This window comes from Mustela putorius, unplaced genomic scaffold (genome assembly GCF_011764305.1).
Source record: "Mustela putorius furo isolate JIRA1106 unplaced genomic scaffold, ASM1176430v1.1 tig00000139_pilon_pilon_pilon, whole genome shotgun sequence".
NCBI classification, from domain to species: domain Eukaryota; kingdom Metazoa; phylum Chordata; class Mammalia; order Carnivora; family Mustelidae; genus Mustela; species Mustela putorius.
This window is the reverse complement of record NW_025421293.1, coordinates 244,405-258,735: the sequence shown is the minus strand read 5'-3', so window position 1 is coordinate 258,735 and position 14,331 is coordinate 244,405. Positions and strand designations below refer to the sequence as shown.

The 14,331-nt window shown below is 41.6% G+C and overlaps 1 protein-coding gene across 2 annotated transcripts; it reads right to left on the bottom strand.

Annotated features, from left to right (window-relative positions):
* Positions 1-252: 252 nt before the first annotated feature.
* On the bottom strand, positions 253-3,605 carry MRPS17 (mitochondrial ribosomal protein S17). 2 transcript variants are annotated; one of them, XM_004761737.3, is made up of 3 exons: positions 3,464-3,605; positions 2,858-2,997; positions 253-1,112 (listed from the first exon to the last, which is right to left on the bottom strand). In XM_004761737.3, exons 2-3 carry the CDS (start codon positions 2,978-2,980, stop codon positions 843-845), a joined length of 393 nt encoding a protein of 130 aa, XP_004761794.1. In that variant the 5' UTR covers positions 2,981-2,997; positions 3,464-3,605; the 3' UTR covers positions 253-842. The 2 variants fall into 2 exon arrangements, with proteins under 2 accessions (XP_004761794.1, XP_004761793.1); XM_004761736.3 differs by having other exon boundaries at positions 3,483-3,593.
* Between the last annotated feature and the right edge of the window lie 10,726 nt (positions 3,606-14,331).

Here is a 14,331-nt window from a genome sequence, read left to right as displayed (position 1 = left end):
CTAAATTATGAGCCTGAGTGTGTGGACAGTGCCTCGTGGTTACTGCTGAAACCTGTGCTTATAAAATACACATATTAGTTGAGACTGAAATATGTTCCAAATCTCTTTCTAAGAGCCAGAAGACTGAATTACATAACTTGTTGTTTCTTCAGGTCAAAATCTAGGTTCGTAGTTTATTAATAAACAGCAACAAAACAAACTCTCCAACTCAAATGCACAGTGCGAGAAGCTCTAAAACTTCATCAATGTATCAGATTTTAGGAACTCAGTCTTACTTAATCTACGCTAGAATACAGGATTAAAAAATAAGTGACAGAATTTTCAAGTTTTATTTTCTATGTTTCAACATTCATAATACAAACTTTAATCTGATAAAATCTGACCCCAATCAGACTGTTAATTATTTCCATTTGTAACTAGTTAAATCAGAAAAAAATTTAATTTCAAATATATGCCACCAAAAATAAATATTCACTTAATGTAGTCTTATCTGTTTTTTATCAAAAGATATTTCCTCCCCAAATAAAGATTCTAAGATAAATTCAAGATTCCTTTGAAAGAAAAAAAAAAAGGATACCTTCTAACACAGTGAGCTTATAAAACAATGCTAGGGGACTGCTAGGCACATTTACTCTAAGAGGAAAGTATGTCCACTGAAAAGGAAATTTAAAACATGACCTTAAACTTCTATGAAAAATTTTAACGGCCTTTACTTCATTTACTTTTAGCTATTCCATAAATACCGGGAGAGAAATCAGTTTGTAATGAAACTTAAAAAAATTTCTTTTTCCATAAAGCAAGCTTATCAATCTTTCCCTTTGGCTCCTTCTTCCAATCCTCCTTCACTGTGCTGAAGAGCTTTTGAGTTCTTCCAGATTTTTGGGTAGGCAGGTGGTTTCTAAGCTGACTGGGCTTTCCAGGTAGGTAGTTCCTGCACAGGGTTTTCCAGTCACTGGATCTATGACTCGTCCGACTTTGAAAATGATCTCGGCCAGTTCATGTTTCACGTGCTTTGTTCGTGGAACAGGTAGAGCTTTGAGAAGCACAATATCCCCAACTGTGCACTGCTGAAGAGCATCGTGGGCAAAGTAGGTTTTTCGTTTATTAAAATACTGTTGAAAGAAGGGGGAATAAAACAGTAGTTTCCATGTGTGATCTGACAATACAGTACAGAATATGAAAAAGATGCATGGAAAACAAGCTGGGACTTGGGGGAAAAAATAATACACTAATACAGAAATTACCTGCTTAATTTCTGGAAAAACAGCTGAATTCTAGAGTGGATCATGTCCCTGAGCTCTCCAGCCTAATACCCTCAGTAACCTTGGTCTATCAAGCATCATCATTCTTTACCCTTATTTAAACTCTTTCTTCCTTGTGGAGCCTTCTCTCCAGCCTATAAACATGCTACTTTCACTACTAGCTATGTGATCTGGGGAAGTCACTTAATCATTCCAAGCTTAGTTTTTTTTTTTTCTCCCCCAGCAAAAAATGAAGCTCCAATGTCTGCATCTCTAAATTTACCCAGAGAATCAAATGCTATAATATACAAAAAACACTTAGCTCCATGTGTGGCTCAAACTGCAGACTGAGCCACAGATGGCCATCAACAACCTTGCTACAGAAAGTATTTTCACTCTACATGCGAGAAAACAGGTCTGGAGTAAGGCAACGGGCACAGCTAGTAAACAAGAGTCCATATTCAAGCTAAGGTATTCGGACTCTCACGACAATAACCATGCTGTCAGTTTCCTGCTTGCTCCTGTGTTATTATTGTTAATAAAAGACCACTTTATTTGCTCCCTAACCCACTTGGTGTCCCCTTCCCTCAACTGTCACCTCTGAGGTGCCTGGGTGGCTCAGTCGGTTAAGTGTCTGTTTTTGGCTCAGGTCATGATCCCAGAGTCCTGGGAACAAGTCCTGCATCGGGCGCCCTGCTTCTCCCTCTGCCCCTCCCCCTTCCTGGGTGCACTCTCTCAAATAAAATCTTTAAAAACCAAAACTCCCTGTCACCTCTGCTCCTGTGTTTTTCATCCTAGATAGCAAAGCGCATTTCTACCTCCCTGTATTCCCAACCTTGAATGCAGAGCCATCCCTGGCACTTTTTCTTGCTTCCTTGCACTTCTAACAAATCAAAGACTATTTTTTTCTGAAATCTACTTTTCCCACTCCATTTGCATTACTCCAAGGACTGTTTAGGTCCTTATATCCAGTTCTAGACTTTTGCAAAAGCCTTCTTATCTACTTCCTTACACCCAGTCCTCACCTGTGTCTCCAAGTCTGCCTTCCTTTGTCTATAGGATAAAATCCAACAACACCACATCCAAGGCCTCTCTCAGTCCAGCTCCCAGTGTTCTTCCATTCACTCAACAACAGTCAGTGCCTATGGGGGTCAAGCTCTGGGCTTGATCTTGCCAAAGTACTTGTTGTTCCTGCACAATGTCATGCCCTTTAATGGCTAAAAGAACTCCCATAAGCCACTCATGATGGCCAGAATGACTCCCCCACACCTGGTCCTTTGGATAAAAGCCTTTCTGAGATTCAGCCCCAATGTCTCTTAACTGAGGATGCCCTCCTTCACCCATGTGGGAAGATAACAAGTGTCCTGCTCTCTGCTCCCAGTACTTTGCATACGAATGACTACAGGAGTTATCAGACCAAGTTAAAATTAACTCTATGTGTCCCCGGAATTTGAGAATGGACCACGATCAATTCGCTCCGTTAGACCCACAGGTCAGCACAGCGTCTGGCTCACAGCGGATGTCCAGGGCATCTGTACTGGCGGAACCGTTTCTCTGCTCAGAACCCACAACATGCTGTGATTTACCAGTGTCTTCTAAAAAAGGACATCCCTCACCTTTAATAAATAGGGATCCAAAACCAGTCTGGTCACTCTCACTTTGGCTGTTTTTTGCATTGCTGTTCCAATCACCTTCCCCACGACCCACTTGGCGTGGACGGACGAACGAACTACTGACATCACGTGGCTCCGGTCACCTGCAAAACAAATCCCGAAGTTCAATGTGCGGGCTGTTGGGCTCCCACAATGAATTCTGCTGCGAGAACCGCCGAAGTTCAGAAAGCTCTCCTGCCGGCCTTCCGGCACCGCCGCTTCGGAGACGCTCGCGCTCCGCCTCCTTCCCCCAGCCTTCCACCTCACACCGGGGACGGAGCCGGCCTGGTCGCCCAGGCCTCAGTCTCCCCGCGCGCAACGGGAGCGAGAACAGGCTCCCGCCGCAGCAGTGCTTTGAGGGTGCTTGGTCGCGGCGTCCCCGATTCCGTTCCTTCCGCTGGGCGTGCCCGTGCCCGAAGGCTCCGGCCCCGCTGCTCGCGCGCAAGGCCCAGACGGCCGGGACCTCCCCGGCCCCGGGAGGGCACCCCGGCTGGGTCCGTCCGCCGGGCCTGGGGTACGCTGGGGTGACTGACCCTCCCGCCCCGCACTACTCCAGGGTCAGGCACTCGCCTGGCCTCCAGGCTCTCACCGGGCCTAACCCTCCTCCGGATTCACCCACTGCAGCGGCAGGACGCCGGCCGCGCTCGCCAACCCGCTCCGCTTTCGCCGCGCGCGGTGCGGACGGGCGGCGGGAGCGTGGGCCGGAGCGTGATGACGTCATGTCCTTGCACGACGGCTCCTCTCATTGGCCGCGTGGCCCATCGGCCACGGGCGGAGTAAAGGCGTGGCTCCGCCCACTTCCCTCAGAGGGAACCGCGGACCGTGGGTCAACGGGGGACCTTACCTGCGCCTTGTCCCCCCGCGGTGCTGCTGAGGCGTGGCGGATTTCAGCCTTTCCTTTAACTATTCCATTCGGCTTCCGCTTTTTCTGCCGAGCTCCCAGGCTTGGACTAGGCCTTTCAGAGCGGAGGAACCTCGTTCATTCATTAAACGCCAGACACAGGACACTGCTAAATGATGAGACCTAAGCATTCTACCCCACAGCTGCTTTAAAGAAACACTGTAGGTTTTTGTGCCCAGTTTGGTTTTACACGTTATTTCTCAATATCTGTGAGACGGAGAGAAGTCCAGCGTTGGCACACACTTACTGCGCCAGTGACGGAGGAGCTCCGCGGGCCGTGAGCTGCTTGACCTTCTCAGAGGGACGGAAAACTGGGACTGTGTTGGGAAATTAAGAGAAACGGAAAACAATAGCTACTGGCACAGACAATTTGAGGGTCAAAATATGGGTATGGAATCCTGTCTTTAACCATTGAAACATCTTAGCAACTGGTGAGGGAAGACTGAAAATAAGAATTCTCCCATACTTTAGTCTGTCCAACACTCACTTCTTTCTTAGCAAACTGGTCTAGAACACCGCTTAGATTCTGTGCCAGGCAAAAAGATGCGATAAAGAAGACTCCTGCTCTCAAAAAGCCCACAGTCTAGTAGGGACAGGTGAGTAAAGAAACAAGTATTCCCACCCACAGTACAAAAGGGTTCCCTTTTCTCCACATCCTCTCCAACACACGTTGTTTCCTGTCTTGTTGATTTTGGCCACTCTCACTGGTGTAAGGTGGTATCTCAGTGCGGTCTTGATTTGAATCTCCCTGGTGGCTAAACGGTGTGGAGATTCCTTAAGAAGTGAATAACAGAGCCATCCTGTGACCCTGCAATTGCACTGCTGGGAATTTACCCCAAAGATACAGATGGCGTGAAAAGAAGGGCCATCTGTACCCCAATGTCCATGGCAGCAATGGCCACAGTAGCCAAACTGTGGAAAGAACCAAGATGCCCTTCAACAGATGAATGGATAAGGAAGATGTGGTCCATATACACCATGGAGTATTATGTCTCCATCAGAAAGGACGAATACCCAACTTTTGTATCAACATGGATGGGACTGGAGGAGATTATGCTGAGTGAAATAAGTCAATTATCATATGGTTTTGCCTATTTGTGGAGCATAAGGAATAACACGGAGATCACTGGGAGATGGAGATGAAAAGTGAGTTGGGGAAACTGGAGGGGGATACAAACCATGAGAGACTGTGAACTCTGAAACAAACTGGGGGTTTTGGAGGGGTGGGTGAGCCTGGTGGTGGGTATTATGGAGGGCGCATATTGCATGGAGTACTGGATGTACTGCATAAACCAGCCACACTCTATTTTCTACCATATCTCTGAAGTGGATGTTAATTCTTTCATATCTCTGCATCATCATTAGACTAAGTTGTACACATTTTATTTTTCAAAGTTCTTATCTAAATTCTGGAACACTCAAAAGAAATTTAAAAAAATAAGTAAAAATTAAAAAAAAAGAAAGAAGTGTAAAACAATTGTACGTTATAGGAACCTTGAGAAAGGAATGCATACTTTTGTGGAGAGAGAAGGCTTGATCAATACATAGCCCTTGACCAGGGGCTGTATAGCTTGAGGGGAGAGGGACATGGGATTTGGGAAGGGGATTTGAAGCAGAAAGGAGAGCATGTGCAGGGGTGCTGGGGTGTGAGAGACAGTATGATGAGCAGGAGGCTGATACAGGAAAAGAATGACAGGGATAGAAATTGGTCAGAGATAGGCCTCTACCTTGTTAAGGGCCTGACCTCACTTTTTGTTCTAAATGATGAGAAACCTTTGAGAGATATGAATAGTTTTGGTAGCTTTCAACATCATTGTGGTAGGAGTGTGGAAGAGAGGAGAGATGTTGGGGAGATTGGAGGCTAGATGCTTTGTCAGGGGATGGTGAAAACCTAAATTGAAGCAGTGGGAATGGAAGAAAGAAGGTGGGTTGGAGAAGTGATTGGGAAATTGGTCATGTGAGGCAATGGGACAGAGAGGAGGTAAGAGTGTGCAAGTGAGGCAAAACCTTAACATGTCCACAACTGAGCTCCTTGTCCCTCAACCTTATTCCACCTCCTTTTCTCAAAGGCATCATCATGCACTCAATTAGTCAGGCACATCTTGGATTACACTCTCCTCTCTTCTTTTATGAGTATTGTCATTTCTACTTCCCAAATATTTATTGTCTATTTCTCTCCATCTCCACTAACCCAAGCCACCATCATTTCTGACTTAGACAAATGCAACTGCCATCCTTTAATTCTTTGCTTCCGTTCTTGTCTTTCTCTACATAGCAGTCAGAATACGCACATTGGATCATGACATTTCCTTGTTTAAAAACCCTATATATGGGTGCCTGGGTGGCTCAGATGGTTAAGTATCTGCCTTCAGCTCAGGTCATGATCTCAGGGTTCTGGGATCCAGTCCCAGGTCGGGCTCCCTGCTCAGTGGGGAGTCTATTCTCCCTCTGCCCCTCCCCTGCTTGTGTTCTCTCTCTCTCTTTCTCAAATGAATAAATAAAAATTGAAAAAAAACAAAACAAAACCCTGACTGCTTCTCATTGTACTTGAATACATTTCAAGATCCTTAAAGGGCCTACAGGGTTGTACCATTTAAGAGTGCTTTTGGTGAATGTCTGTCTATTAGTCAGGTAAACAAATAGAAGTTCTTAGGGGTGATGTCCCATCATGAAACAGGGTGTTTTTTTTTTTTTTTTTAAGATTTTATTTATTTATTTGACAGACAGAGATCACAAGTAGGCAGAGAGGCAGGCAGAGAGAGAGGAGGAAGCAGGGTCCCCGCCTAGCAGAGAGCCCGATGTGGGGCTCGATCCCAGGACACTGGGATCATGACCTGAGCCGAAGGCAGAGGCTTTAACCCACTGAGCCACCCAGGCGCCCCATGAAACAGGGTGTTGAGAGGTTTGCAGTCCAGGTCTAGTGAGGGTCTTAACAATGTCATCAAGGAGTCTATCTTTTATCTGCTATCCTCAGTGCTTTGGCTTGTTACCTCATGGGTACAAGATGGCTGTGGTAGTACCAGGAAGCACATTGAGTATCATGGCATAAAGGAGGAGCAAGGGCAGCATCAGCCCATCTGTCTTTTTATCAGGGAAACAAAAACTTCTGCTTATGTCTGCTTCACCAGTACTGTGCCATATGGCCACTTATTAAAGCCTCAGTTTTAAGAGAGGCTGGGAAGATGTGTGTACAGCATCTTTACCTCAGTATTGGAAGCAGGCAAATGAGAAAGGGGATTGGGAGTGGAAGTTGGGTTAAGTATGCAAAGTAGCTGCCCTAAATGTCTTTTGTTTACTTCTCCATCTCAATGTACATTCATCATCCTGTTAGCCACTACGCTCCAGTTATACTCTTAGCTTCTTGCATAAGCCAAGTTTAGTGAATCCTTTTATCCTGAGATTCTAGTCTTTCTTCACTACAAAGAAATTCTACTTTCTTCTTTCTCTTCCTCCCTTCTTTCATTTTCTCTTTGCTTCCTTTATAGTTTCTCTTCTTTACTTTGTAATTATTTCTTTCTGGAAGGTCTTGAAGAATTTAGATTTTGCATAAGTTAAAAATGTATATATTTGTACCTTTTTAAGACCTTGAAATACATAGGAATTTTTCAGATGATTAATTAATTTATAATCTATTATTTTGTTAATCCCTGGCAAAAGTGTATTTTTTATAGCCTTAGAACATGTCATTGTTTCTTTCCCCACTCTCTTTAGATCTCTATGTTCTATTTGGCATTTCCTTTTTAGACAATCCAGCATTATTTATGTAAAAATTTTCCCACACAGTTATAGAACCTTTTTAGCATTTGAAAATCACTTCTGTATGTAGGTTTTCTTATCACACATTTTTACAGATTTTATTTTATGGTTATGTGATCCACTCATTTTATATTATTATAAACCAGCCACACTCTATTTTCTACCATATCTCTGAAGTGGATGTTAATTCTTTCATATCTCTGCATCATCATTAGACTAAGTTGTACACATTTTATTTTTCAAAGTGCTTATCTAAATTTCAGTTAGTTCACGTATAGTGTAATAGTCATTTCATGTGTACGATATAGTGGTTCCATACCTTCCACACTACACCTGCTGCTCATCACAAGTGCAGCCCTTAATCCCATCTCCTATTTAGCTCCTTTCCCCACCTCCCCTCCGATAACCATCAGTTGTTTCTCTATAGTTCAGAGTCTGATTCTTGGTTAGCTTCTCTCTCTTTTTTCTTTGCTTATTTGTTTTGTTTCTTAAATTCCACAGAGGAGAGAAATCATAGGGTATTTGTCTTTCTCTGACTGACTTATTTTATTTAGCTTTATACACTCTAGCTCCATCTGTGTCATTGTGAATGGCGAGATTTCCTTCTTCTTTATGGCTGAGTAATGTATAATCTCACATCTTCCTTATCCATTCATCGATTGATGGACACTTGGGCTATTTCCATAATTTGGCTATTTCAGGTAATGTTGCTATAAACATTGGGGTGCATGTATCCCTTTGGACTAGTATTTTTGTATTCTTTGGGTAAATACCTAGTGGTGCAATTGCTGGCTGATAGGGTAGCTCTATTTTTAACTTTTTGAGGAAACTCCACACTGTTTTCCAGAATGGCTGCATCAGTTTGCATTCTGATCAGCAGTGCAAGAGGGTTCCCCTTTTTTTTCACATCCTCACCAACAAGTGTGGTTTTATGTGTTGTAGATTTTAGCTGTTCTGGCAGGAGTGAGGTAATGCCTCATTGTGGTTTTGATTTGCATTTCCCTGATGCTGACCGATGTTGAGCATCTTTTCATGTGTATGTTGCCCATCTGTATGTCTTCTTTGGAAAAATGTCTGTTCATGTCTTCTGTCCTTTTTTGAATTGGATTATTCATTTATTGGGCATTAGGTTTTATAAGTTCTTCACATATTTTGGATACTAACCCTTCATCCAATATGTCATTTGAAAATATCTTCTCCCATTCCATAGGTTGCCTTTTAGTTTTGTTGACTGTTTCCTTTGCTGTGCAGAAACTTTCTATTTTGATGGAGTTTATTTTTGCTTTTGTTTTCCTTGCCTCAGGAGACATATCTATAAAGAAGTTCCTATGGCCAATGTCAAAGAATTTACTGCCTATGTTCTCTTCTAGAATTTTTATGGCTTCAGGTCTCACATTTAGATCTTTCATCCATTATGAATTTACTTTTATGTATGGTGTAAGAAAGCGGTCCAGTTTCATTCTTTTGTATGCTGTTCTCCAGTTTTCCCAACACCATTTGTTGAAGAGCCTGTCTTTTTTCCATTGGATATTCTTTGTCAAAGATTAGGGGCACCTGGGTGGCTCAGTGGGTTAAAGCCTCTGCCTTCGGCTCAGGTCATGACCCCAGGGTCCTGGGATTGAGCCCTGCATTGGGCTCTCTGCTCCATGGGGAGTCTGCTTCCTCCTCTCTCTCTCTGCCTGAGTCTCTGCCTACGTGTGATCTCTGTCTGTCAAATAAATAAATAAATCTTAAAGATTAGTTGACCATACTTTTATGGGTTCATATGGGTTTTCTATTCTGTTCCATTGATCTATGTGTCTATTTTTTGTGCCAGTGTCATACTGTCTTGATCACTACAACTTTGTAATATAACTTGAAGTCTGGAATTGTGATTCCTCCAGTTTTCTTTTCTTTTTCAAGGTCTCTTTGGCTCTTGAGGGTCTTCTGTGGTTCCATACAGATTTTAGGATTATGTGCTCTAGCTCTGTGAAAGATGTTTTTCGTGTTTTGATAGGGATTGCATTAAATCTGTAGATGCTTTGGGTAGTATAAATGTTTTAATAATATTTGTTCTTCCAATCCATGAGCATGGAATGTCTTTTCATTTCTCAGTCTTGTCTTCAATTTCTTTCATCAGCGTTTTCATAGCTTTCAGAGCACAAGTCTTTCATCTCTCTTTGGTTAGGTTTATTCCTAGGTATCTTATTGTTTTTGGTGTGATTGTAAATGGGATTGGTTTCTTAAATTTCTCTTTCTACTGCTTCATTATTAGTGTATATTAATGCAATAGATTTCTGAACATCGATTTTGTATCCTGTGACTTTACTGAATTCATTTATCATTCTAGCAGGTTTTTGGTGGATTTTTTCAGGTTTCCTTCCTTCCTCCCTTTCTTCCTTTCTCCCTCCCTCCTTTCCTTCCTTTCTTCCTTCCAGAGATTTTTTTCCTTTCAGAGATTTTATTGATTTGACAGAGCATGGGCAGGAGAGCATAAGTGGGGGGGTGGGGCGGGGCTGTCAGGGGGAGAAGGAGAAGTAGTCTCCCCACTGAGCATGGAGCCTGATGTGGTTTGATTCTAGGACACTGGGATTATGACCTGAGCTAAGGGCAGATGCTTAACTGACTGAGGCACCCAGGTTCCCTCTTTCAGGTTTTCTACATAGAGTTGATGTCATCTGCAAATAATGAAAGTTAGATTTCTTCCTTGTTGACTTGGATGCCTTTTATTTCTTTTTATTGTCTGATTTCAGTGGCTAGGACTTCCAGTACTATGTCCAATAATAGTGGTTAGAGCGGACATCTCTGTATTGTTCCTGACTGTAGAGGGAAAGCTCTCAGTTTTTTTCCCATTGAGGATGATATTAGCCATGGGTTTTTCATATATGACCTTTATTCTGTGGAGGTATGTTCCCTGTAAACCTATTTCCTTGAGGGTTTTTGATCATAAATGGATGTTGTACTTTGTCAAATGCCTTTTCCACATCTAATGAGAGGATCATATGGTTCTTATCTTTTATTAATGTGATGTATCATGTTGATTGATTTGTTATCACGTTGATTGATTGATTTGTTAATAATTGAACCACACTTGTAGTCCAGGAGTAAGTCCTACCCGATCATGGTGAATGCTTTTTTAAATGTATTGCTGGATTCAGTTTGCCAGTATTTTATTGAGAACTTTTGCAACTATGTTCATCACAGATATTGTGCTGTAGTTCTCTTTTTCAGTGGTATCTTTATCTGGTTTTGTTATCAGGGTAATGGTGGTCTACAGAATGAATTTGGAAGTTTTCCTTCCTTTTCAATTTTTTTGGGATAGTTTTAGAAGAATAGGCATTAACTCACCTTTTTTTTTTTTTTTTTAAAGATTTTATTTATTTATTTGACAGAGAGAGATCACGGTAGACAGAGAGGCAGGCAGAGAGAGAGAGAGAGAGAGAGAGAGGGAAGCAGGCTCCCTGCTGAGCAGAGAGCCCGATGCGGGACTCGATCCCAGGACCCTGAGATCATGACCTGAGCCGAAGGCAGCAGCTTAACCCACTGAGCCACCCAGGTGCCCCACCTTTTTTTTTTTTTTTAAAGATTTTATTTATTTATTTGACAGAGAGAAATCACAAGTAGACAGAGAGGCAGGCAGAGAGAGAGGAAGGGAAGCAGGTTCCCTGCTGAGCAGAGAGCCCAATGCGGGACTCCATCCCAGGACGCTGGGATCATGACCTGAGCCGAAGGCAGCGGCCCAACCCACTGAGCCACCCAGGTGCCCTGGCATTAACTCACCTTTAAATGTGTGGTAGAATTCGCCCATGAAGCCGTCTGGTCCTGGACTTTCGTTAGTTGGGAGTTTTTGATTACTGATTCAATTTCTTAACCAGTTACCAGTCTGTTCAAATTTTAATTCTTCTTATTTCAATTTTGGTAGTTTTTTTTTTTTTTTTTTTGACAGACAGAGATCACAAGCAGGCAGAAAGACAGGCAGAGAGAGAGGAGGAAGCAGGCTCCCCGCTGAGCAAAGAGCCTGATGCAGGGCTCGATCCCAGGACTCTGGGATCATGACCTGAGCCGAAGGCAGAGGCTTTAACCCACTGAGCCACCCAGGTGCCCCTCAATTTTGTAGTTTATATGTTTTTAAGAATTTATCCATTTCTTCCGGGTTGTCCAGTTAGTGGCATATTGTTTCTCATAATATTCTCTCGTACTTGTTTGTATGTCTGTGATGTTGGTTGTTGTTTATCCACTCGCATTGGTGATTTTATTTATTTGGATCCTTTCTCTTTTCTTTTTGATAAGTCTGCCTAGAGGTTTATCAATTTTATTATTTTTTTTTCCAAAGAGGCAGCTGGTGGTTTCATTGATCTGTTCTATTGATTTTTTGGTTTCTATAGCATTTATTTCTGCTCTAATTTTTATTATTTATTATTTATTAATTATTATTATTATTTATTATTTATTTATTATTTCCTTCCTTCTGCTGTCTTTAGGCTTCCTTTGTTCCATGTGTAGTTTTGTTTTATCAATGAAAGGAGGTGAATCAGGATCTTTCTGTGCTGCCATCTTAAACCCTCTCCATCCTGTTTTTCCTTCGCCCATTAAAATTTTGAGTTATTTGTTACTTTGCTATTTACTTGTAGGAGATTCTTATATATCTTGGATATTAACCTGTTATTGGATACATGATTTGAAAATACTATCTCCCATTTCTAGGTTACTTTTTAATTATTATTATTATTTTTATCCCTTTACTCTGCAAAGTTAATGAGTCAACTTGTTACTTTTGCTTTTGTTTTCTGTGTCATTTTCAAAAAAAAACTATTGACAAGACCATGTCAAGGAGATTCTCTGCTATGTTTTCTTCTAGAAATTTTATGATTTGAGGTCATATGCTTAAGTTTCTAATCCATTTTGTGCTCCTATTTTTTACACACTGTAGTCTGGTGTAAAATAACCATTCAACTTTATTATTATTTTTAAAGATTTTATTTATTTATTTATTTATTTATTATCAGAGAGAGAGAGAGCGCGCGCGCAAGAAGGCAGAGAGGCAGGCAGAGGGAGAGAGAGAAGCAGGCTCCCCACTGAGCAGGGAGCCCAATGCTGGACTCTATCTCAGGACTCTGGGATCATGACCTGAGCAGAAGGCAGCGGCTTAACTGACTGAGCCACTCAGGCATCCCCAGTTTTATTCCTGTATATATGTTCATTTAGTTTCCCTAACAAGGTTATCCTTTCCCCATTGTATACTCTGGAAACTTGGTTGAAAATTTGTTGCCTATGTGTCATATATTCCTAGGAATTCCATTCTGTTCTACTGGTCTATTATCTCTTTTTATTAGCATAATTTTCTCTAGATATATCCATATTGTGCTATATATCAGTACTTATTTCCTTTTTATCATTGAGTAATATTCTGCTTTATGAATATAGCACATTTTGTTTATCCATTCATCAGTTATTGGATATTTGGGTTGTTTCTGCTTTTGGTCTATTATGAATAATGCTATGAATGTAAATTTTGTACAGATACATGTTTTTATTTTTCTTGCAGATATACCTAGGAGAATTACCTGTCAGATAGAAACTCCACATTTATCATTTTGAAGAACTGCCGACTCTTCCAAAGTAGCTGCACCAATTTACATTTCCAGCAGCAGTGCCTGAACATTTCAGTTTCTCCCACTGTCCTCCCCAACACTTGCTATTATTTTAGTTGTAGCCATAAAAGAGGTTTTGAAGTATTATCTCATCATGCTTTTGATTTGCATTTCCTCAATGGTTAATGATGTTGAGTATCTTCTCATGTGTTTACTGGACATTTTTCTGTCTTCTTGGAGAAGTGTCTATTCAGATTTTTTGCTCTTTTTCAATTAGATTGCCTTTTTTAAAAAAAATTAGGTCGTCCTTTAAAAAATATTTTTATTTGAGAGAGGGAGAGAGAGAGAACAAGTGAGAGCCTGAGCCGGGAGGGCCAGGGAGGGAGGAGAGGGACAGGGAGGAGCAGACTCCTGGTGAGCAGGGAGCCTGACGCAGGACTCTATCCCAGTACCCTGGGATCATGACCTAAGCCAAAGGCAGACACTTAACTGACTGAGCCACCCAGGCACCCCCATTAGGTTGTTTTTTTATTGCAAGTTTTCCACAAATGGCCTACTAGATCTTTACATATTCTAAATATGAATCTCCATCAGATATGATTTTTTTTAAAGATTTTATTTATTTATTTGACAGAGAGAAATCACAAGTAGATGGAGAGGCAGGCAGAGAGAGAGAGAGAGAGGGAAGCAGGCTCCCTGCTGAGCAGAGAGCCCGATGTGGGACTCGATCCCAGGACCCTGAGATCATGACCCGAGCCGAAGGCAGCAGCTTAACCCACTGAGCCATCCAGGTGCCCTGATTTGCAGATTATTTCTTTCCAGTCTGTGACTTGTCTTTCTACCTTCTTGATGATTTCCTTGGCAGTACATTTTTTTTTTTTACATTTTGATAAAGTCTGATTTGTCTATTTTTTTCTTTTGTAATTGTGGCTGTGGTATTGCATCTAGGAAGACTTTGCTTATTCAAGATTATGAAGATTTAATACTAAGTAGTTTTTTTGTTTACCATTTTAAAAAAAAATTATATTTACAGATCTTATATTTAGTAGGTCTTTGATCCTTTTTGAGTTTTTTTTTTTAATGGTGTAAGAAAGGAGTCTAACTTTATTCTTTAGTATGTGGACTCCAGTTGTTCCAGCATCATTTGTTTAAAAACTCTTCTTTCCTTATTGGATTGTCATGACACCCTTATTAAGGAACGTATGTATTGC